This window comes from Denticeps clupeoides, chromosome 19 (assembly GCF_900700375.1).
Source record: "Denticeps clupeoides chromosome 19, fDenClu1.1, whole genome shotgun sequence".
Classification (NCBI taxonomy): domain Eukaryota; kingdom Metazoa; phylum Chordata; class Actinopteri; order Clupeiformes; family Denticipitidae; genus Denticeps; species Denticeps clupeoides.
The window spans coordinates 17743737-17768721 of NC_041725.1; the positions used below are offsets into that span (position 1 = coordinate 17743737).

Here is a 24985-nt window from a genome sequence, read left to right on the forward strand (position 1 = left end):
TGGCGCGGCTCCGCGCCCCGGCGCGGCCAATCAGGCGTCGGACCGGTGAACGCGTGGGCCGGGCCGCGATCCTCGACGGACCAATCGGCGGCGCCGAGGGGGGCGGTGCGGAAATACGGCGGACCTCACCGGCGATGGGGGACGCGCCATGGATCCGGAGCGGATGACTTCGCCGCAGCCGGGAGAGCCGCTGGTTGTCGGACACGGTAGGAAAAATCGACGGAAATTATTCTCGTAATGAATTTCAAATTTATGTCGCGCGTTACGTTCGCGTCGGCGCCGTGGCGGACCGGACCGGACCGGGCGGGACACCGGGCTGGATGTCGGGCCGGGACACCGGGCAGGATGTCGGCTGTAACTTTTAATACGTTAAAATTGGAATTTGAACGCCGTGTTTTATTGTATGTAAAAAAAATAAATAAATGCCGAATTTACCGAGCAGGCGACATTTTTTTGGACTGTTGCTGCTTGCATGTTGGGTGGAGATTAATTTGCCCGCCTGCCAGCTAAGGCAATTAGGATAATTAAGGGATTTCGAGATCAAGTCGTGATGGGCAGCAGTGCCACACACACACACACAGTCGCTTTCATTTAGCAGATCACCTGCCTGAAATAAGTCGAGCGACGTGAAAATGTGGATCCTGCTCGTCCCCCAGTAGCCCTCCGGCTCGCACCATGGGCTTCTGCACTCAGCTGTGGCTCCTCCTCTGGAAGAACGTCGCCCATCGGCGGAGGAACAAGGTGACCCCTGGCCTGCGGCCCCCTCTCCATCCTGGGCAGGTCTGGAGCCGGACGCTGGAGCAGGACGTGATGAGTGTTTGGTTGTTTTGTGTGCAGGTCCAGCTGATCATCGAGCTGCTGTGGCCCCTCTTCCTCTTCCTCATCCTCATCTCCGTACGGCACTCTCACCCGCCCTACGAGCAGAGCCAATGTGAGTTGGGCGGTTGAAAGCGGACTCGTTAACGTATACGGGCGTGGGCAATGCTGAGAAGTTGTGGCGCTCAGGCCTGGGAGTGTACATAAGCTGATTAGCATGGCGAGATTAATTCCCGGTGGCATGCTCCGGTTGCTTTTTTATTTTCTCCTCTGCAGGTCATTTCCCCAACAAAGCCCTGCCGTCGGCTGGAACGCTGGCGTGGGTGCAGGGCATCGTATGCAACATCCACAACCCCTGCTTCCATCAGCCCACGGCCGGAGAAACGCCCAGCCAAGTGGGCAACTTCGACAACTCCATGTGGGTGCTCGTCCGTGTGCTGGAAAACCAGGTTCACTGACCACGATCTGACCCCTGTTATCCGCTTCCGCAGACTGTCGCGGCTTTTCGTCGATCTGAGGACCGTCCTGGCCTACAGTGGCAATCAGACTGCCTTGTCTGGTCTACAGGAGCTCCTGGAGGCCGCCCAGAGGCTTGGAGAGAGGCCTGAAGCATGGCCAAGTTCGTTTATTTCTGCTTTACTTCAGTAGATTTCATTTATCTCCAGTTCTTTCCCTCAATAAGTATCATGATATGTGGCCTTGGTTTCATATTTTTATCACTTAATGATACAAGGTATCTTTTGTAATCCTCTTAACCCCCATTAACATGGAAGGTTCTGGTAGAACCGAAAATGAATGGTGATTAGCCTGTAATTTGTGAGCGCGGTTACTTCCAGATGTAAACTCTGCATGTCTTTCCCTGGACAGACCTGCCTGTAGGAGAGTATCTCAGAGCCAACGAGACCTTCTCAACCTTCCTCCTGGTCAACGGGAGTCTTCCCCGCTCTTCCCTGGACCGGCTACTGGGGGCTCGGCTCAACTTCCAGGTGGTAAGGCAGCTTTTACCTTGACCTTACCTTGACCTTGACCTTCAAATCCTAGCCGCGGCCCTGCAGTCGAAGATAAACAGCGTGAAAGCGGATCTTTTCGCCTTCATGTACGATGGTTCGTGGATTTACGGAAGACGGGCAGGGGGGTTGTATTTTTCCCTGTTCCTGCCCATTTTGCACATGTTTCTCTTGTCTTGTGTGTCCAGTTTGAAATATCCAACGTATCTACTTACAAGCATCCTACACGGTGTTGTCCAGTTATGTCTGTACGACCTGTTCATTGTACAGAAAAGTTTTACTTTTCTCCCGTAGAGATACTGTACAGTATTTAAACTTTAGTTTTAGTTATTATAGTTTAGTTTAGTGTGTGTGTGTGTATATATATTTCTTTTATGATTGCACTATGGGGGGTCTGTGTGAAACATTATTTCAATACACGGTATACTGTGTATACTGTCGTACTGACAATAAACCAACTTTGAAATCATTAAATCAACCACCAAGCATAATTTATCAAGCTTTGATAAATTTAATTCCTGTAAATTGCATCATTGTTTAACATCGGTTTTATTTTTATTGCCCTAAACAAAGTCCTGTCTGAGGTGGCCTGCGTCCTTTTCAGGTGTCGATGGTGGGGACGGGGTTGAGTTTGTCAGACCTGGTGTGCAACGCCACGCTGCTGTCCCGCTTCGTGGCGGCCGAGGGGCCCGACTCCATGGCCGAGCTGCAGGAGAGTTTGTGCCGCCTTCCCGACGACGTCCTGCAGCGGGCGGAGCAGCTGTTCCTCTCGCAGCTCGACTACAGCCGCATCTTCACGGTCAGAGCCGGCAACGTTCCGGAGGGACATCTTAACAACACGTGTAACAGCACGTGTAACAACGTCGCGTTGTCTTCTCGTTGCCCATAGAGGGACCGGCTTCGGGCGAATGCTGCAGAGCTGCGGGTCCTCAGCCAGGCGGTCATCTCCGCGTCCCGAGAGGTGGCGGCCACGTTAGACCACGTGAGTCGCTGTCCTCTGCGGCACGCCTGGCTCGGTTTTTATCTTTCTGACTTTCCCGCGCCCTGTTCCCCGTTCCAGATATCGGCCTTGTCCAGCTTCTCCGACCTGAACGCGGAGCTCCGCCTCCTGACCCCAGAGCGCCGGTCGGCCGAGCCGCGGGACAGTTTCCGGGCCTTCTCCCGAATCGTGTGCGGACACCCAGAGTCGGGCGGCGAGCGCATCCCCTCCTTCAACTGGTACGAGGACCAGGACATTAAGTCGTTCCTCGGCAAAAACGGCACTGAGGATGCCGACATGGAGAAGGACAACGTCACAAGTGAGCGCCGTTTCACAATTTTTATCTGCTAATTACTTGATACTTAAAGTGATTAATTGGCACATGTGACGCCCGCATTCTCCACGGATCCTTTTGTGCAGCGGTGGCCTAGCGGTTAAGGAAGTACACCGTAATCAGGAGGTTGCCGGTTCGAATCCCGACCCGCCAAGGTGCCACTGAGGTGCCACTGAGCAAAGCACCGTCCCCACGCACTGCTCCCCGGGCGCCTGTCATGGCTGCCCACTGCTCACTCAGGGTGATGGGTTAAATGCAGAGGACAAATTTCACTGTGTGCATCGTGTGCTGTGCTGCTGTGTATCACATGTGACATTCACTTCACTTAACTTAGCCCCACAGTGAAACGTGTCCTCTGTATTGAACCCTCACCCTTGGTGAGCAGTGGGAAGCCATGACAGGCGCCGGGGAGCAGCGTGTTCGTTACCCTTCATCGAGGGGATCTCCATGGCACTTTGGCAGCTCGGGATTCGAACCCGCCGGGCCGCCACGGCCCCGGAGCGGTCTTAGTACCGACGAGATGTTATTGATCATGTTTTATCTAATGTAGATGTCCTATCTCTGGTTGTGCGTCTTGTTTGGGGCTGCAGCTCCCTACTGTAAAAGCCTGATTGAGGGCCTGGAGTCGAACCCACTCTCCCGGATCGTGTGGCGAGGCATCAAGCCGCTCTTCGCCGGGAAGCTGCTGTACGCGCCAGACACTCCCGTCACTCGCAGCGTCATGAACGAGGTGCTTCCTGCACGACACGGTTCTGATTTCATGTGCTTGAATGCAGCAGTACGCTGCTATTACAGAGCCACAGGTTGCCTGTGGAGCTTCAGGACATTCTCTCTGTCCTGGACTCCAGGTGAACAGGACATTTCAGGACCTGCAGATCCTGGAGAACCTGAGGGGTGCGTGGGAGGAGGTGGGACCTCGTGTGAAGGCCTTCATGGAGAGCAGCGCGGAGGTCCGCCTGCTGCAGGTCAGATCTTTGATATTTCATCTGATCGGCAGTGGAGCTTCTTCTAAAAGCCCGTGCTGCTGTGTTGGGTTCTTGTGGCTGTGCCTTCACCACATCCTCTCACATCTGCTTCTGCTTTTGCTCTTGCCCTTGATTTTGTTTCTAACAAATAGTTTTTTTTTTATGTTTTACATTATAGTTGAGAATATTGTTGTGATTAAATTGTATATTTATTAAAATGTATTTATTTTAATTTTCAGTTGTGTAGCCCTAATGTAGTTAGTCTCACTTTTCTGGTGTGTGTGTGTGTGTGTGCGTGCTCTGTGCCCAGGACCTGCTCAGGCGTCCTGAGGTGGCCGTGCTTGTGAACATGCGACTGGTCAACACGTCCTGGACTGCAGGCCGCATTGCACGCTTCCTGTCCACGCCCGAACCAGGCACCCAATCAGGGGAGGCAGCCACGCCCACCTGGCTAGACCTCTACCAGGACTTTAACAGCAGCATCAGCACACTGGCACAGATCACCCAGGTGCACCACACACACATGTATTCACGCAAACATTCAAAAATAAAAATACAGTATATACACACATAAATATATAAAAATTGTATTACATGGATCAAAACGGCAATTGAAATTTTTCAATTGTCGTTTTGATCCATGTAATGCAATACTTATATGTGTGTGCATATATATAATTTTTGGTAAAAACTACTAATATGCTTTCTTGTTTAATACTGGTGAGATAAAATGGGTTTAAATCTCTAAAACCAAAAAAGTAAAATCTTTAAAGATGTTTAAGGGCGTCTGATAAATGCTGTAAATGTAAATGTGTGTGTGTGTGTGTGTGTGTGTGTTTTTTTTTCTCAGTGCTTTTCTCTCAACAAGCTGGAGGGTCTGGCGACGGAGGGGCAGCTGGTTTCCCGGGCGCTGCAGCTGCTGGAGAACCGGCAGTTCTGGGCGGGTGTCGTTTTCTTGCTGCCAGACCCTTCGTCCCCGTCCCTGCCTGTGCACGTGTCCTACAAGATACGCATGGACATTGATGACGTCACACGGACCAACAAGATCAAAGACAAGTGCGTGTGTCTCTCTGGCCAGCGTGTGGCAGTATTTGTGTGACAGCCCCATGAAGACCCTGCTTGTCTGGCTTCTCCATCAGGTTCTGGGACCCTGGTCCCGCTGCTGAGCCCTTCAGTGACATGCGCTACATCTGGGGCGGGTTTGTTTACATCCAGGACCTGGTGGAGCGAGCGCTGGCCCGTGTGATGACCGGCAGGGAGCAGCAGACCGGCGTCTACCTGCAGCAGATGCCGTACCCCTGCTACGTGGATGATGTGTGAGGCCTGAGGAACCTACTTCTTATTTCATATCACCCATGTGGACCTTCTAAATCCAGAAGATTAGCATTAATTAAGTTTTTAATCATGAAACTGTTGTGCGTCATCAGGTTCCTGCGTGTGCTGAACCGCTCCCTGCCGCTCTTCATGACCCTTGCGTGGATCTACTCGGTGGCCATGATCATTAAGGGCGTGGTCTATGAGAAGGAGGCGCGGCTAAAGGAGACCATGAAGATCATGGGCCTGAATTCAGCCATGCTGTGGCTTAGCTGGTTCATCAGCAGCATTGTTCCCTTCCTCATTAGCGCCATCCTCCTCATCGGAGTACTTAAGGCAGGGAGGCTGTGTGTATGTGTGTGATTGGGATAAGAGCGTCAAAGGTCCCCTGACATTAGTTGTCCCCTAATGCTGTATCTGAAGTCTCTTTGAAGCCGTGGTGCAGAATTATGGCCACTTTGATCCAGTCCCACAATGAGATTTCCCAGGACGCACCGTTTCGGTGTCTGTAGCTTTAAATGCTAATGAGGGGGAGAGAGGCGGGACGAGGAGGAGAGCAGCCAATAGAAGTTGAGGAGACATTCGCGGAAATGAAATCAACACTGTTCACCAGCCACAATGTTTGGTGCAGACAGGAAGTCGTGTCGCGTTTTTTTCCAGGAAAAATAAAATGACCCACTGGTTCTTCAGAGTCTCGCATGACGGAACTTAAAAAATACATTCGTGCCCCATTTTTACATCCAGTCACCGAGCGGCAGCAATGCTTCTCACGTTTGGAAGTCATGACGGTCGGTGGAGATACTGTTTCAGGGGAGGGGCGGGAAAAGCATGAGAAACGGGAGGTAACCTTTCCCCTTATGATGTCATAAGGGGACAAATTCCAGATTCGACTGTCTGAGCTGCTGCTCTCTAAACGGTGAAGCAGAATGAACAGAACACTCTTTACACTGATCGCCATTTCTAGCTACTACAGGACCATAGACAGGCTGGGGGAACTTGTATTAATGTTAAATACTCAAATTTTCTTAATAGTCGACCTTAAAGTAAAACTCTGTGGCTTTCTTTGTTGCAGTGGGGGGATATCCTGCCCTACAGTGACCCCACGGTGGTCTTCTTCTTCTTGTCTGCCTTTGCCACGGCAACCATCATGCAGTGCTTCCTCATCAGCACCTTCTTCTCTCGGGCGAACCTGGCTGCCGCCTGCGGGGGCCTGATCTACTTCTCCCTCTACCTGCCCTACGTCCTGTGTGTGGCCTGGAGAGACCATCTGACCAGCACTCACCGCATCCTCGCTGTGAGAACTTCCTCTTTACCCCCCGTCACACCCTTCACCTCTCCATGACTGGCAGATTCATGAAGCCATGAGGTTCTCAGTGAACCAGCTTTTAATATTTCAGTCCTAGTCGTGAAGGGTGTGACAGGGGAGACCAAAAAAAAAAAAAATGAACAGGGCACATCTTCATCCTCGTGTGCAAATGTGTGGAAGATGCGTTGTTCAGCTCCAGCTCGCTCTTACACAAACAAAGTGTTAAAGGCGTGCCGAGATTTGCCGGGATTGCGTCAGCAGACCTGTATTCATTGCACGCAGGTGTTCGCTTTCATTTCTGGGAGTGGCGTGAACCCGAGCCTGCTCCACGCCCTGGGCGCGAACGGATCCCCACGTAGCGCGTGCTTCATGCTTTAATCCTTTTTTAAATGATGCACAGTCACAAATAAATCCCGACCATTCCTGATTCGTGACATTCCGGGAATGAAGCTGAATCTGTCTAGAAGAAGCTTCAGGAATTCAGCTGTAAATACATATATTATACAAGTAACATACATAATTCAGTTTTGTAATATCATTAAAATCATTTGCCCAGTTGAGTTAATTTTTTTAATTTTGCCGCAGAGTTTCCTGTCCCCGGTGGCCTTTGGCTTTGGCTGTGAGTATTTTTCCCAATACGAGGAGCAGGGCGTGGGCATCCAGTGGTTCAACCTGCCGAACAGCCCCACCGAAGGAGACACCTACAGCTTCAGCATCTCCATCCTGCTCCTGTACGCGGACGCACTCATCTACGGCGTGATCACCTGGTACATCGAGGCCGTCTTCCCCGGTAAGCAGCAGCGGGCGGCTGTTTTCGGGAAGAGGCGATGGGAGGTCTGGGAATGACGTCATTCGCGTCGTTTCAGGCGAATTTGGGATTCCGAAACCGTGGTACTTCATCTTCCAGCTGAATTACTGGGGAGGGGTCCCGCTGGAGTACGGCTTGCCCGTTCCGCCAACGCCCAGAGACGAGCCAGAAGGTGAAGATCTGTGATGGTTTTTGTCCACACTGGCATTCATTTTTTCCCTTTTCCCCATTGTATATTGGATTTTAAGACTAATTTGATCCAAGGCAATAATACATTAATGAACTATAGAAGAAGATAAAAAGACGAAATAAATAGATAAATAAAATCCCCTTAAAAACAGGAAACGAAAAGAAACATAGGATTCACTGGACTCCTCTATCTTTTATCTTTTATCAATTTAGTTTTTATTTGTCCTAGTCACGTCCAGACTCATTTTAGTCTAGTCAAGTTTCAGTCGACTAAAAGTCCGAGCATTTTAGTCTTATTTTAGTCAGAGTTATCCGTAACTATTTTAGTCTGCATGATTGAGTTCTTATGAAGTTCCTCTTCGGTTTCCATCAGATCACCTGGAGCCGGAGCCCTCTCATCTTATATTAGGGGTCGCCATTCGTAATCTGGTCAAAATCTACAAGAAGGGGGCCAAGCTGGCTGTCAACCATCTGAACCTGAAGTTCTACGAGGGCCAGATCACGTCCTTCCTGGGGCACAACGGCGCCGGGAAGACGACAACGCTGTAAGGTGTTTGTGTTGGTAAAAATGCGACCTGGTGCAGCTGCGGCGTGTCTGTCTGACAGACTTCCTGCTTCCCACTGCCAGGTCCATCCTGACCGGACTGTTCCCCCCCCACGGCGGGGACCGTGTACATCAAGGGCATGGACATCCGCTCAGACATGGACACCATCAGGAAGACCCTGGGCGTCTGCCCACAGCACAACGTGCTTTTCGACATGTAAGGCCATCAGAAAAGGATTCACAGGATTATTCACTAACGGTTTTCCGTAGTTCATAGTTCAGTTTTCTGAAATTTAAATAAAAAACACTCAAATGAATTCATGCATTCAATTCTCATAGATTTATCATGCATTCATCAATATGGAATATGATTGCGTATATGGGACTAATTGGGCCAGTGGTGGCCTAGCGGTTAAGGAAGCGGCCCCGTTATCAGAAGGTTGCTGGTTCGAACCCCGAGCCGCCAAGGTGCCACTGAGGTGCCACTGAGCAAAGCACCGCCCCCACACACTGCTGCGCCTGTCATGGGTGATGGTTCAAAGCAGAGGACACATTTTGTTGTGTCACCATGTGCTGTGCTGTGTATCACAATCACTTCACTTCACTTTTGCAGAATTTTACTGTTTACTAATGTTAACTTTCGGTTTTGCAAAGAGCAGCTGCAGTAAAAAGTCATTCTTTGGAAAACATAAACCACTGTTGTCTCAATGTTGCCCCCCTCCCCAGCCTGACTGTGGAGGAGCACGTGTGGTTCTACGGTCGTCTGAAGGGCCTTTCCAACTCTGAGGTAAAGGGGGAGTTGAACTCTTTGTTGGATGACGTGGGGCTGCTCCATAAACGCCATGAGCAAACCCGGAACCTGTCTGGTAATTATACATCTATAATTTTATATATATATATATATATATATATATATATATATATATGTGTGTGTGTGTGTGTGTGTGTGTGTGTGTGTGTGTGTGTGTGTGTGTGTGTGTGTGTGTGTCACCCCAACAAGCTACGTGTTTAGTGTTTTGTCTTCCTTTGTCTGTTGTGCGATGTGAAGGGGGCATGAAGAGGAAGCTGTCAGTGGCCATCGCGTTCATCGGGGGGTCCAAGGTGGTGGTCCTGGACGAGCCCACAGCAGGCGTGGACCCTTACTCTCGCCGTGGAATCTGGGACTTGCTCCTCAAGTACCGTAAAGGTCATTAGTGCTGCTTACTATGCCAGCACTGACCAGGTTTTCTGAGCAACTATGTCACTATGTAATGACTGTGATGCTGCATCACTTTATATTATAATAATTACATTGTTTAGAGTCACAAGACTTAAGTTGTTTTTGGCAGCCTGTCTTAGTTTTAGTCTAGTCTTTGCGTTATGCTATCAATTTTTGTTTGTCCTAGTCTCCTCTATTTTAGTCTAGTTTTTAGTCTAGTTTTAGTTGTATTTTAGAAATGCAATTCTATTTAACCCAGTCAATGTCGTACAAGTACCTAGTACAACAAACAAAAACAATATTTTCTTTTAGCAAAATCCATTTCATGATTAAAACAAGGTTAACTTATTGTAAAGAAACTGTCCAATGGTCCAAAACCCACCACAAGCATCATGAAATATAAATAATGCATGACACAGGAAAGAGAAATGCTGCATAAAAATAATAACGTGATTAAATTAGAGGAAATAACATCTTGTTTTCATCAAAGCAAACTACGTTTATCATTGTGTTTATTCTGCAACAATATTACATAATATGTTTTGTTATAGTTAACATCACATGACCAGCATTTACGTCTTGTCACATTTTCATTATGTGATAATGGTTTGTTTTGTTGCCGAAAACAACACTGTACAAGAGTCACATCTATTGGTGTATTATCTGATCTTATCCAGACCGCACCATCATCCTCTCCACCCACTACATGGATGAGGCGGACCTGCTGGGCGACCGCATTGCCATCATTTCCCACGGAAAGCTGTGCTGTTGCGGCTCCCCCCTCTTCCTCAAGGCCCGTCTGGGCACGGGATACTACCTCACCGTGGTCAAGAAGGAGGTGGAGAGCAGGGCGCCCAGCGCCAGTACGAGTGCTGGGAAGCTCTCTCTTCCCCCGGTCAGCAAGGTGGGAACCATGCAATCTGGAACCGTTCCATTGTTCCACTGCATCTGATGTTCGTGAAATGGAAACTGTTGAGCTGCGGGTCTGTTTCCAAATCAGTCCTGTCCCTTCCTGGCATGAACATTTTCGGCCACCCTGGTGGTAGTAGCCTAGTTGGAAACAGACTCACCTATGAACCAGAAGACCACAGAGTCACAAGTTCAAACCCCACTTGTGTCCCTGAGCAAGACACTTAACCCTGAGTGTCTCCAGGGGGGGACTGTCCCTGTAACTACTGATTGTATGACGCTCTGGATAAGGGCGTCTGGTAAATGCTGTAAATGTAATTGTACATGTGCCAAATGTCACATATCAGCTTCCACTAAACACATTAATTTAAGATATACTCCATGTTCTTGGAAAGCTTCACCTGAAGGTCTTCTCGTCTCACTTTCAGGACAGTGACTCATCTTTAAGTGACGACACAGGATTGGGAAGTGAGGAAAATGGTCCAGGTGAGCCTCGGTAAACATGCGTCTTGCATTTGGATGAATAAATTATGAAACATAACGTTGATGTCCCCTGCAGATGTTCTCGCCGTCGTGGCCCTGGCACAGCACCACATTCCTGAGGCCAGGCTGGTGCAGGACCTGGGCAGGGAGGCCGTCATCAACTTGCCCAACTCGTCCGCGACGGACGGGGGCCTGGCGCTCTTCCTGGCCGAGCTGGAAAAGCGGCAGGCGGACCTGGGCATCAGCAGCTACGGGCTGTCAGACACCACGCTGGAGGAGGTGAGGAGGGGGGTGACCTGCCACGCCCTGACCCGCACTGTGACTCCTGTGACACTGTCACTGTGATGGCAGTTTGCGTTGCATGATATGCATGTGGTACGCCAAGTGAAGCTATGTGCATACACAGAATAAAGTCTTCTGTGCATGTAGTAGCCTAGTAGCCTAGTAGTAGCCTAGTGGGTAAGACACTCGCCTGTGAACCAGAAGACCCGGGTTCAAATCCCACTTACTACCATTGTGTCCCTGAGCAAGACACTTAACCTTAAGTTGCTCCAGGGGGGGACTGTCCCTGTAAATACTGATTGTAAGTCGCTCTGGATAATGGCGTCTGGTAAATGTAAATGTAAATGTAGTCTGTCTGCATGCAGGACTATGCAAAAAAAATACCAGCCATTTCACTGAGACGTGGTGTTTCACGGGACATTTTAGTGCCACAGATACACACATTTATTTACAATTTCCCAGTTTACTGAGTTTCACCTTAGCAAGATTATATTTTACAGTCCTCTAGATATTATAGGATTTTTGCACTGGTCATCGTGGAAAAACTAATTTTTCTAAACATACCCAGACACATATGGTGCTTCCTGCTGAAATGTTTTGTATTGTAATTGATTGCCTATTCAGCATTAGTTGTACATTGGTAACAGCACAACATTCCAGGCCACACCTTGTGTGTGCAATAACAGGTCAGCATTGGTGCTTTGGGTGTAGAACCAGCAGCTGATGGGCTACAATTTGGAACTGGGATTATAAGTGGGTCTGTAAAGTGGGTGGGCAATAAATGTACAAAATCACGATCACATTCTTCCCTGGTAACGATCGATAATCAATACTGAATGGTCCATAAAACACTGACCTTGACCTGGCACTGCTCCTCAAAGTTAATGTCAGCCACTGACACATTTAAGGGACTTAAGTGCACAAAGCGGCAAAAAATTCTGATTCAAGATTCAGCTTTTTTTTTAAACTTTAAAGCAGCTAAAGTTCTGCCGGTCGCTGCATGTTTTTGCTGCTATACACATATACACATATTCGAATGTGACCCGTGTTGCTGTTTCGGCCAATCATTTACATTTTACATTTACAGCATTTATCAGACGCCCTTATCCAGAGCGACTTACAATCAGTAGTTACAGGGACAGTCCCCCCCTGGAGCAACTTAGGGTTAAGTGTCTTGCTCAGGGACACAATGGTAGTAAGTGGGATTCGAACCCGGGTCTTCTGGTTCATAGGCGAGTGTGTTACCCACTAGGCTACTACCACACAGTACCACAAACTACCACCCAATCACAATGCAGTGTTTGAACCCTGGCATAATTCTGAATCACAAATTTTGAATTTTGTCACGTCCACATCCCTGTTCGTCTGGAGATCTTCTTGAAGGTTGCCGAGGAGACGGGCGTGGATGCGGACCCAGACGAGGCCACGAGACCCCCGACCGAACCACAGCAACAGCGGGCGGAGCCGCCTGAGGAGCGCGAGCCAGGTAAACAATGTCATCCTGACCCATTTGCCCTTTTTAGAAACACACTGAGCCTTGGCTCAGGCCGTGTGTGTGTGTGTGTGTGTGTGTGGCCAGTTCACTAATTGGCCTCTCTCTCCTCAATTGCTGCAAGGGAGGAAACGTCCATTCAAGCAAGGTACGCCTTGTTTACATGACTGCCAACAATAGAAGCATCCTCCCTCTCTCAGTGTCACTTAAGTCCAGGAGCTTCTTCACGTTTTCACCTTACGGGTCACTTCCAGTCCGTATGCAGAGTATATACAGAAGCAGAAAGTTGGTGTATACACTGCAGCCTCATTCTGTTCTGTAGCCAGAACACTTTCGAAGTTGCGCCTGGGCAGGTAGTGATCGCTTACGAGGAAGGGGAAGTTTGTAGAGAGAAGTCATTGAGTCATGTTGTTTCCGCCCCCAGAGCCCAAGGAGACAGACTTGCTGAGCGGGGAGGGGAGAGGGGGTACGCCCCGCACAGGGTGGCGCCTGACGTGGCAGCAGCTGCGGGCGCTCTTCGTCAAGCGGTGGCTGTACGCCCGCCGCAGCAGGAGAGGTTTCTTTGCTCAGGTACCACCATGGACATGCAGAATACCAGTCAGTCACAGCATTAAAGAGGGAGGTGAAACAACACTGGTCATATAGTAATAAATACTCAGAGAATCCGAGAATTTCCAACACCGTAGCTCCGGCACTGAACTTATGTACTATAGTTGTCATTTTAGTCTCGTCCAGACTTATTTTAGTCTAGTCAAGTTTCAGGCGACTAAAAGTCTGAGCATTTTAGTCTTATTTTAGAATTATGCATGACTATTTTAGTCTAGTTTTAGTCAATACAAACAATAACAACAGTCCTGAGATTGGGCCCGAGCTCTCAAATAAAGATATATATGTTTACAATAAAGATCTGAGGAAAAAAATAGAAAATAGACAAACTTCAAGCAAAAATATAAACTTAATAGAGACATAAGTGGCCTATCCAACAAGGCTTTGAACTGGTCTCCACATTCTTCTAGTCTCTTTTTTTATGAATGCAATTATATTTAACCAGGTCAATATAGTACAAGCACCAAGTAGAACAGACTTGAACAACATTTTCTTTTAGTCAATTATTATTGTTACCTTATTGACTCAAGAATACTCTACACCCATTCCAGGCACGGAAGACAATCCAAATTGTTCTGTGTGTTTTGCCCACACATTATGTTTTTTTCACTTCAGTTTAAGGAAATAAAGAAAGATCGCTTCTTCATTTTCTGCCAGCCATCTGACAATCCACCGCAATTGTCCTGAAATTGAATTAACGTTGTGAATGTGCACTGAGGAAGTGACGTCTCATCTTCTTTTCGTCAGCAAAAGTGAAGAGACATTTTACAATTGTTTTAAATTTTGTAAACCATGTAGTCTCATTTTTATTCGTCAACAATATATGATATATTTTGTTATGCGTCTCGTTTCAGTCACATCAAAAAGGTTAGTTGACAAAGATATTTCGTCATATATTTCACTGACGAAAACAACGCTAGTTTGGTACCTTCCAACGGTGGTCCATGGAAGGATAGTGAAACCTACATCAAAGATGCACTGACTCGCATTGCTTACTGAACTACGCGGGGGGTGACGGTTACCTGGTTGGTGTGCACTTCTTCACACACTGCAGATCGTGCTGCCTGCTGTGTTCGTCCTGATCGCCCTGCTCTTCAGCCTGATCGTTCCACCGTTCGGGAGGTACCCGTCTCTGGAGCTCCAGCCATGGATGTACGGAGAGCAGTACACGTTCTTCAGGTGACTTCGGTAGTTTAACGCGGTGACAACACCTTTTTCATGTATTGTTATGCTGCTAACATCATTTTTGTCCCTCTTTATTTTGAATGGTCAGCAATGATGCTGCAGGGGACCCTGCTGTTGAGAACCTCCTTGATGCTCTTCTACAGCAGCCAGGTTTTGGCACCAAATGTATGAATGGGAGTGTGTAAGTTCTACATTTACACGATGCTACTCCATTAAGCAGTCCAACGTTAGGATAAGAAAATTCTAATCGTGCTTGTTGTTCCACTGTCAGAAGATACTGTAAGAACATAACATATTACAAGAATTAGCCTGGGATCAGGCCCAAAGGAGCTGTGAATGAGTATTCTTTTGAAAATATTTTACCCCTTAATGCTGCTTCATGTGTCCCATACTAACAGCTGTATTAGTATTAGTGTAAAACGTTGAATAAATATTAATTTTTCTTTTTATTGTTAAATGTTGATGGCAAGATGACGAATATTTTTAGTTTATATGTATTTTGCTGTTTTCATTGTCCTGATACAGCCATTATTGGAATTTTTGCTAGTGAGCTAGAGGAGTTGCTAGTGAGCTGTTCATCATTCCCTTCCCATCACCTTACCTCCGCATAATCTAACCGCTTATCAAATAACCAACGAATCTCACCAAACCAGCTTGCGTTTGTAGCCTAATACAACCAATACACACACACTAATCATCAGCGGCACGTCTAAAGCTGTTTAACGCGCAGGGCTGCTGGCTGCGAAGAGGAACAGAGCTCCGCGTTCCAGAGGCCACACGTGCCCTACGCCACCTGGCAGCTGCTGAGCCGGGGCAACTGGTCGGCGGGGGGGCCCTCGCCGCAGTGCGAGTGCAGCTCGGAGGGGGTCCGCCGCATGCTGCCGGACTGCCCCGATGGAGCCGGGGGTCTACCGCCTCCGCAGGTGAGGTGCCGGACGCACGCATTTGGGTGGAAGTAGCCTAGTGGGTAACACTCTCGCCTATTAACCAGAAGACCCAGGTTCAAACCCAACTTACTACCATCGTGTCCCTGAGTGTCTCCAGGGGGGACTGTCCCTGTAACTATTGATTGTAAGTCGCTCTGGATAAGGGCGTCTGGTAAATGCTGTAAATATAAATGTAAATGAATATCTACAGCCAGACAGCCGGAGGGACGAGGTCCCTCAACAAGGTCTGTTTTAGCTGTCAGGTGTAGGCAGTAGAGCTCTGTTACCGGTGACTTCCTCTAAATCTACCACGGCGGTTTTTCACAGGGTGGTTACATCACTTCCCGCGAGCTAAACAAACGTCTCATATCATGCAAATTACAGGTTTCGTGTCCCCAGTACTGTCACCATCCTCGGAAGCGACTCATGATGAAACTGTTTTCGTAATCCACTCAACATTTCCCCCGTAAACAGGTAAAGAGAACCACAGGAGACATCCTGCAGAACCTGACGGGCCGCAACGTCTCCGACTACCTACTGAAAACCTACCCACAGATTCTGAAGAAAAGGTGCGACACCCGAGACACCGGTCCCGCCCCCAGTCCCAGATGCAAATGTTCCGCGTCTCATAAATAACGCCTTTGTGTTTCATCACAGCATGAAGACCAAGAAGTGGGTGAATGAATTCAGGTGAGTCAGGTCTGTAGGTGCCACCTCCTGCATTGTGAGATGAAGGGTAGTTCAAGCGCTCATGTGGATGCTTTCTTGTTTTGTAGATATGGCGGCTTTTCTCTCGGTGGCAAAGTGTCCCAGGCAATCCCAGATGTTCATCTCTTGGAGGAGTCGGTTGTGGCGATCAAGACGCGCTACAGAGTGGACGAGGTGAAGGTCTTTGACGAGGGATTTCTCGATATCCGTCCAATTCTGACTCAAATAGCGTTTGTGGCCTGTATGTCGCGTAGTCTTCGTCCTCTGAATCCCCATCCATGTTTTTGTGAAAACACTGACGTATCAGCCCAACCTCCAACCTGACTCATTTTAGAGAAAAGTGTCCTCGTGTGGACTAGGCCTCTGTCCTCCAACTCTTGATGTTCCCACGATGGATTCATTTTTATGTGTTTCTAAAGACCTGCCGCTGATGTGAATTTAATTATCTTGGTTCTGCAGAACAGTTCGTTCGGTCAGCTCCTGCACAGGTTACCTGGGTTTCTGAACGGCCTGACGCGACAGCAGAACGTGAAGGTAGGTCCACCACCTGAGTGATTCTGAGTGATAACCATGCTGATGCTCGGTGCTGGGACCTCCACCTGGAGTTAAGCCTCTGTTCTTCGCCAGGTGTGGTTCAACAACAAAGGCTGGCATGCCATGGTGTCCTTCGTCAACATCATGAACAACGGCCTCCTCCGTGCCAGCCTGCCACCCGGGGTGGAGAGGAGACGACACGGCATCACCGCCTACAACCACCCGCTGAACCTCACCAAGGAGCAACTCACAGAGATGGCCATGTGAGCCCTTCTGTTCCTGGAGGACTGATGTTTCTTCCGCGGCTTGATTCCCATGTTTGTTTCTTGACTCTCGAACAGGATGACCACTTCGGTGGATGTTCTGGTGTCCATCTGTGTCATTTTCGCCATGTCCTTTGTGCCAGCGAGCTTCGTTCTGTTCTTGATCGAGGAGCGTGTGAGCAAAGCCAAACACCTCCAGTTCGTCAGTGGCGTGAAACCCATCCTATACTGGCTGGCCAACTACACCTGGGACATTGTGAGTTATAACACGCCCATGGCGGCGTAGGCACAGAAATGTTGTTTTATAATGTTTGTTCTACCCACGTTCCAGATGAACTACACAGTACCAGCCACTATGGTCATCCTCATCTTCATCAGCTTCCAACAGCAGTCCTACGTCTCAGAAACAAACTTGCCTGCACTGGTGCTGCTGCTGTTGCTGTATGGGTAAGAACTTTCTGTCCCTTCTCTTATAGATTTCCATGACACTCATTATTCATTAAAATAATGGGAAGATGGTATGCTTCAGTTTATCTCATACTAACAGAAATGGGAATATTTATCCAGGCTGCCATACATCTTCAGTCAGGAAGTTTCCCATTCAGTGAGGTTGCGTTCTTTAGTACGAACTTATTTGAATGTGGTAAGGAATTGTTCCTACCTCAAACCTTCCTACCTCAAAGGCCGTTGCTACCTGAGATCCTGCTTCCTGAAATTGATTCCCGTACGGAAATTACGTCACAATTCCTAAAGACAAAATATACATCATAGCGTAATATTTTATTTATGCAATAATAATAATGAACTACCTGTTCATGATCATATCTAAAATTTGCTATTCCTGGCTCCGGTGTACAACCTGTTTCTTTCTGAATAACGGGTGTAGGTTAGAGCATTTCACAGTACTGGTGCGACGATTAAAAAAGGACAATAAAAATAGTCACTGACGAATTTGATCGTCAATAATTGTCACCTGACAGCGTGGCCCCTGGTGAAGGCACCGTCGCCTGCTCGGTTGTTATAATCATGACGTATACAAAAACCACAGCGACTATAAATGTTTTTTGTGCTAACTATGGTGTCAGTGTGATCTCTGAAGCTGGCTGGTCTTATTTCCTCCACAGCTGGTCCATCACTCCTCTCATGTACCCAGCATCCTTCCTGTTCAGTGTCCCCAGCACTGCATACGTCGTACTGACCTCCGTCAACCTCTTCATCGGGATCAACAGCAGCATTGCCACCTTCGTCCTGGAGCTGTTTGTAGATCAGGTAAAGTTAGAGCTTCAGAACCATCTCCTAGTCCTACATTCAACGTTCTCAGCCTCTGAGCCAATTAAGGAGTCTGATCTGGATCTGTGCGATTCTAGACTGTTATTACACAGACGTGTCCTTCTTTTGGATCTTTTGGTTGTTTTTCTAGCACTTGAATGATGTCAACAAAATCCTGAAGAAAGTCTTCCTGATCTTCCCACACTTCTGTCTGGGGCGGGGTCTGATTGACATGGCCAAGAACCAGGCCATGTCCGATGCCTTTCACCGACTGGGTCCGTCTCCAATATCCATCCAATATCCATATATCATAATTGTACAATATCTGGATTATGCGATGAAACGCAGCACGATGGTTCTTACCTAATTTGGTCATTTACTAATTTGCTATTTCCAGGCACCAAGCAGAAGTTAGACCCTCTGGAGTGGGATTTTGTGGGAAAGAACCTGTTTGCCATGGCCGTGGAGGGAGTTGTGTTCTTTCTGTTCACCATATTTCTGCAGTACAAGTTTTTCATCAAGTGCAGGTCCGTAGTTTCAGCTACTGTAAATCAAGTCTAGGGTTGCCACGTTGTCCCGTATTTGACAAAGGAACTCTGCGTCCCATTTTTATCAATACAGGACTGGGTTTATCCGATATTACCGAATGCAGCATCGGCCCATTTACGTTCCGTTTTCAAATGCAGATGCATGGGTTTGTTAGTCTAAGGTTCTAGTGAGCAGAAACTCTTGGTGGAGGGTGGAAAGTTGGTAAGAAACATACAGGTACGAGTGGGAGGATTACACTCTGTGGCATGAAAGAATTTTACTATGGTTACAATGGCATGCCACCTTTATATAAAGTGACTGTCAACACTAATTTGAGTTAAGTTTCTGTTTAGTTTTATCTCTATTGATAATGAAGTGCTACAAATATTAAATATGATCATACTTTTCTGAGTTGTGATTTCCCATCTCTGGTGCAGGCATCCTTTAGTGAAGTTATTGTCACTGTGAAACACTGCAGAAGCACCGTCACCCTTGGTGAGCAGTGGGCAGCCATGACAGGGCACCAGGGGAGCAGCGTGTGGGGACACCTCAGTGGCACCTTGGCAGATCGGGATTCGAGCCGGTTACTGGGCCGCTTCCTTAACCGCTAGGCCACCGCTGCCCCTTTAGTTTTCAGTTTAGTTTTCATTTAGTAAGATTTTCCAAATTTGCCCATACGGTCATGTGGTGAACGTTGTCCCAAGATTAGTAGATCTAAATGCTGTGACATTAAGTGACATTTTCAATCAAATGGCCAAGGCTGGATGTTCTCACTCTTCCATGGTTGGTCATATTCACAGCAATACCTTCCTGAGACAAAACGTGATAACCTACTACCCACTCACCCTCCTCCCCACAGGCTGTGGTCCAATCCTACACTGCCCCCTCTTGGTCCGGAGGATGAGGATGTAGCGCGGGAGAGAGACCGAGTGAGGAATGGCAGGGCCCAGGGAGACATTCTCATCATGAGAGACCTGAGCAAGGCAAGTCTTAGAGGCTGGTAGCAACAGGGGCCTTCTGGTTCCTCTGCATGGGTGTAACTACTGATTGTAAGTCGCTCTGGATAAGGGCGTCTGGTAAATGCTGTAAATGTAAATGTAAATGTAAGGTGTGTTCTACGTTCTGTTCAGGTGTACAGAGCAGGGAGGAAGCCGGCAGTGGACCGCCTTTGTTTAGGGATTCCTCGTGGAGAGGTGAGCTCATGACACACAAACACACTATTTTAACTCTTCGACAGTGAACACACGCCTGTGTCTTTTGTCAGTGTTTCGGCTTGCTCGGGGTGAATGGGGCCGGAAAGACATCCACCTTCCGCATGGTGACCGGCGACACAAACGTCACATTTGGAGAGGCATTCCTCAGCCAGCACAGGCAAGGAGATCCTCTTTACCCATCTAGTTTCCCAATGGATGCACAGTATGTCACTTGGAAACAAGGTTGCATAAAAAAATATCATTTACATTATTTATCAGACGCCCTTATCCAGAGCGACTTACAATCAGCAGTTACAGGGACAGTCCCCCCCTGGAGCAACTTAAGGTTAAGTGTCTTGCTCAGGGACACAATGGTAGTAAGTGGGATTTGAACCTGGGTCTCCTGGTGTCTTACCCACTAGGCTACTACCAATATCGATTATGCCTTGTTCTCATCCTGTCAGCTACAGGTGTGAACCTTCACTGGTTCACGATTTAATTCAATTATTCTTTACATTTTTTTAAATATTAAGTTTTCAACTACCCCATTGAGATGGTATTTAAGGTCTCGTTCACATGGACGTCTGCTCACTGGAACAAATCAAAGCATCACATGGACATTCAGCATCACAGTTTGGTCGGCTGTGCGAAAAAAAAAAAAACGAAAAGTAAAAACACGTATGGCATCCACCAACGGCATTATGATATAATCAATTAGGTCCAGCACTGCATCGATGCAGAATTGTCCACGTATGCACTGCAATGCATCGATTATGAGATTAATTTTCAACCCTAGTGTCAGCGTCTTCTGCACTTTCCTCAAATTGCAAGTCATCGCATGTGTTTTGTGGCTGTTGTGACCATTCGTTACGTGTCCAACGTGTCATTATGTCATCATGACGTGTGCGGTCTGTTGTGCCTGTGCTGTCCTCTGCTGCCCCCTGCAGCGTGCAGACGGAGACGGAGAGGGTGCACCGGCTCATGGGCTACTGCCCGCAGTTCGATGCCATCAGTGACCTCCTGACGGGCCGGGAGCACCTGCAGTTCTATGCTCGCCTGAGGGGGGTTCCGGAGGATCACGTGGCAAAGGTGACCAGCGCTGTCCCTGTTCATTTTTACACCGGCGACTGAGGCACGGGAACTGTCGCAGGTTGCATGAAAGCCATTTTTTTTACTGCTTTTGAGGTGGCTGACTGGGGGGTGAAAAAGCTGGGCCTGACGCAGTATGCGGACCGCGAAGCCGGAGGCTACAGTGGGGGCAACAAGCGGAAACTCTCCACGGCAATCTCTCTGATTGGTGCGCCGCCTGTAGTGTTCCTGGTGGGTAAACCTACATTTACATTTGCAGCATTTATCAGACGCCCGTATTCAGAGCGACTTACAGTCAGTAGTTACAGGGACAGTCCCCCCCCTGGCGACACTCAGGGTTAAGTGTCCTGCTCAGGGACACGATGGTAGTAAGTGAGATTTGAATGTGGGTCCTCAGTTTTATAGTCGAGTGTGTTACCCACTACAGGGTGGGCCATTTATATGGATACACCTTAATAAAATGGGAATGTTGGTGATATTAATGTCCTGTTTGTGGCACATTAGTATATGTGAGGAGGGAAACTTTTCAAGATGGGTGGTGACATTGTGGCCATTTTGAAGTCGGCCATCTTGGATCCAACTTTAGTTTTTTCAATAGGAAGAGGGTCATGTGACACATCAAATGTATTGGTAATTTCACAAGAAAAACAATGGTGTGCTTGAGCTTTATTCTTTCATGAGTTATTTACAAGTTTCTGACCACTTATAAAATGTGTTCAATGTCACCAACCATTCCCATTTTATGAAGGTGTATCCATATAAATGGCCCACCCTGTATATTACAAACATATAACTACTTTTATATGCCTTTTATTATTAGAAGTTATAAAAGTATATAAGCCACATATAAGCCATGAGCTTGTGGAAATAGGTGTTAATTAATCGGTTACATATTAGATCTGGGTTTTTGTATGTGGAATTTAGACCGTGAGGAAGGGTTGTTTCCTTTCTCTTCTCCACAGGATGAGCCAACAACAGGCATGGACCCTAAAGCCAAGCGCTTCCTCTGGAACTGCATCCTCAGCGTCATCAAGGAAGGCCGGGCCGTGGTCCTCACCTCTCACAGGTTTGGTTTTGGAACAATTTTTTTTTTTTTTCCCGGTGCGGTTTGGTAACAGGACGCAATTTTTTTTCGTGTGTTTCTGCAGTATGGAGGAGTGTGAGGCTTTGTGCACACGAATGGCCATCATGGTGAACGGCAGGTTCCAGTGTCTGGGCACGGTGCAGCACCTCAAGAACAGGTACCATGAATCAGATCAGTGTCCCCATGTGGTGACATATCGTCAGATTGTAGAAAGCTTGTGTCCACACGGGAGCATCATCTAAAATGTTTTCGTACCTGTGGCGACGAAGAGAATATCCCGAACGCTGTTTTAAACCCCCTCCACACCTGTAGGTGGCGCTGTAACTCTCCCGAACGTGTTATCCGCCATCGTTGAAACTTTACGAAACTTCAAAATAAAGGTTCTGGGGTCCCTGAGATTCTGTCTCCGTCTGGACGCAAGGCCAGATCGGATTGAAATTTTCCCGTCCCTGTGTGGACGGGGCTTTGGCGTAAATGCTTTATTGGACAGCGTGATTGTCGTGCCACCACCCGTCCCGTGCTGTCCCTGTGCAGGTTTGGTGACGGCTACACGATCATCCTGCGCCTCGGCGCCCCAACGCAGGATCCCTGTCCGGTGGACTCTTACATCAGGCGCGCCTTCCCGGCCATCGAGCTGAAGGAGCGGCACCAGAACGTCCTGCAGTACCAGCTGCCCTCCCACGCCTGCTCTCTGGCCTACGTCTTTGACATCCTCTCGAATAACTACGAGGAGCTGGGAGTAGCCGAGTACTCCGTCTCCCAGACCACTCTGGACCAGGTAGGAAAAAAGCATCTATTTATCACAAAAAAAAGCAAATTTTTCGGACCCATTTTTCTTAACATGTTGGTGGTACATTTTTACATTTTACATTTACGGCATTTACCAGACGCCCTTATCCAGAGCGACTTACAATCAGTAGTTACAGGGACAGTCCCCCCATGGAGACATTCAGGGTTAAGTGTCTTGCTCAGGGACACGATGGTAGTAAGTGGGGTTCCTGGGTCTCCTGGTTCACAGGCGAGTGTGTTACCCACTAGGCCACTACCACCCTCAGTAGCCTGGTGGGTAAGACACTCACCGCTGAACCAGATGACCACAAAGTCCCAGGTTCATCGTGTCCCTGAGCAAGACGCTTAGTGTCTCCAGGGGGGGGACTGTCCCCTTCACTACTGATTGTCTGAAAACTACCATAAATGTAAAACCTCTGTAGGTTTTGGAAGGTTAACAAAATGTGTCATATGTTAGTGACAAGGTCACGTTTGTTGTCACAGGTCTTTGTCAATTTTGCCAAGGAGCAAAGTGACGACGATCTGCTGACGGAGGTGACGGTGAATGGCGGCACTCCGGCTGCTCCAAACTGCCGTGCGCTCCAACCCCTCCGATCGGTTGAGCCAGTTGGTCTGCCCCCATCACCAAGCAGCACTGCCAAGTCAAGCCAGTCGTCCCCTCACCACGCAACGTCTCGGTCTAGTCCGTCGTCCCCACCGAACAAGGCGGCTGAACCGAGTCACCCACCTTCACCGAGCAGCGCAACTCCCGCCGGCAAAACTGGCGCGGTGTCTGAGTCCAGGTCTAAAGGACACAAATCCAAAGAGGTCAAGGACAGCGGCGTACCCATGACAAGGATTCCGCAGCCTAAGAAATCCCTTCAGGCCCAGTCACGGCCCAGGAAGGAGGGCCCGCCCGACAGCTCGAAGCGCAAGGCGTCGTCTTCCGGCGGCAAGGACGCGGCCAAACTCTTTCTGGTGAGCACGACAACTCAGGACAGCAAGGTCTGACTTTCGCATGGCGACACGGGGACGGGAGCGGAAAAAAAAGACCTCGTCTGGAGCTGGATATCCTCATGAGTCTAATGGTTTGGTGCCTTGTCCACTTTCTACCCGAACCCTCGTCTCTTTCGGTCCCTCCGTTCTCGGGCGTCCCAGCATTATGTTCAAAATCCATCATGGCCAGTCAGTAGCGCCGAGCATCTTGATTAACTGCCTGGATCACTCATTACTTCAGTCCGTGGTTCTGAAGTGGATAAGCCTGTTCTAAGGTTTGCTGCTTTTTCTCCAAGGATCCACGTCTTGGGTGAAGTAGGTGCACGGTGGCTGAAGCACTTTGCAAACAAAATCATATGCAAACCGTTCGGTTTGTATAGAGTTTCTTTACACGTGGGGTCCATTCTGCCGCAGTGTAGCATGATCGAATTATTCCTGGTGATCATGATCAACCCATTCAGCTCATTTGTCGGACCAGTCTGCCTTCATTAGGACAGATTTTATTTTTTATAGAGTATTACGATGCAATATAAACCTCTTCTCCCATAATCATGCATGCACTATGAGTGACTTGCATTGTGTAGGTAATCATTAGGTAATACAGGAAGAGAGAATAAGAAACTTAGAAAATTGAAAATGAAGTGATTGTCATTGTGAATGTGTCCTCTGCTTTTAACCATCACCCTTGGTGAGCAGTGGGCAGCCATGACAGGCGCCCGGGGAGCAGTGTGTGGGGACGGTACCTGCATCAAGGGGACCCAGGTGCCAGCTTGGTGGTTCAGGGTTCAAACTGGCAACCTTCCGATTACGGGTCTGTTTCCTTACCCGCTAGGCCACCACTGTTAACGCAAATATTAGAATGTAAAGGGTCATTTACTTGAATGTGAATGTATAATCAGTGTGTGTGTGTATATATATATATTTGAAATTTTAATATATAAATAAATGTTTTAAAGTTCAAGCTTGGTGTCAGATTGCTAATTGCTATTCCAAAAATCTAAAAAAACTAAAGAAAAGAACATGTACCCTGTACCCGAAATATATTTTCAGAAAAAGATCTATATAGTATCTATATTGAACCGCATATAATCAGTGATTCATTCTTTTAGGAATTATGTTTTAGTTACAGTAAAAGTGACACCAAATGTCGCTTTAAAAATACTTGAATGGACAGTGTACTTATCGGGAGCAAATGCCGCTGGACCGATGC

At 48.0% G+C, this 24985-nt stretch overlaps 1 protein-coding gene across 1 annotated transcript; it reads left to right on the forward strand.

Moving 5' to 3' along the window:
* Nucleotides 1–105: 105 nt before the first annotated feature.
* abca7 (ATP-binding cassette, sub-family A (ABC1), member 7) lies at nucleotides 106–24736 on the forward strand. The gene is given in 51 exon segments (XM_028962555.1): nucleotides 106–206; nucleotides 599–741; nucleotides 838–931; nucleotides 1093–1234; nucleotides 1308–1435; nucleotides 1684–1805; nucleotides 2428–2622; nucleotides 2713–2805; nucleotides 2884–3121; nucleotides 3727–3866; nucleotides 3985–4101; nucleotides 4412–4609; nucleotides 4952–5157; nucleotides 5241–5417; nucleotides 5529–5751; nucleotides 6488–6709; nucleotides 7307–7511; nucleotides 7588–7701; nucleotides 8092–8263; nucleotides 8347–8380; nucleotides 8382–8479; nucleotides 8989–9128; nucleotides 9311–9448; nucleotides 10138–10364; nucleotides 10798–10855; nucleotides 10929–11131; nucleotides 12506–12620; nucleotides 12751–12774; nucleotides 13051–13196; nucleotides 14287–14411; nucleotides 14506–14598; nucleotides 15148–15340; nucleotides 15818–15912; nucleotides 16001–16033; nucleotides 16120–16225; nucleotides 16511–16585; nucleotides 16679–16848; nucleotides 16927–17104; nucleotides 17180–17295; nucleotides 17973–18117; nucleotides 18269–18392; nucleotides 18515–18644; nucleotides 19505–19628; nucleotides 19776–19838; nucleotides 19910–20016; nucleotides 20786–20927; nucleotides 21024–21158; nucleotides 21890–21993; nucleotides 22076–22168; nucleotides 22546–22789; nucleotides 23284–24736. Coding segments are annotated over 50 exon segments (7137 nt in total). The 5' UTR covers nucleotides 106–206; nucleotides 599–675; the 3' UTR covers nucleotides 23791–24736.
* Nucleotides 24737–24985: the final 249 nt, after the last annotated feature.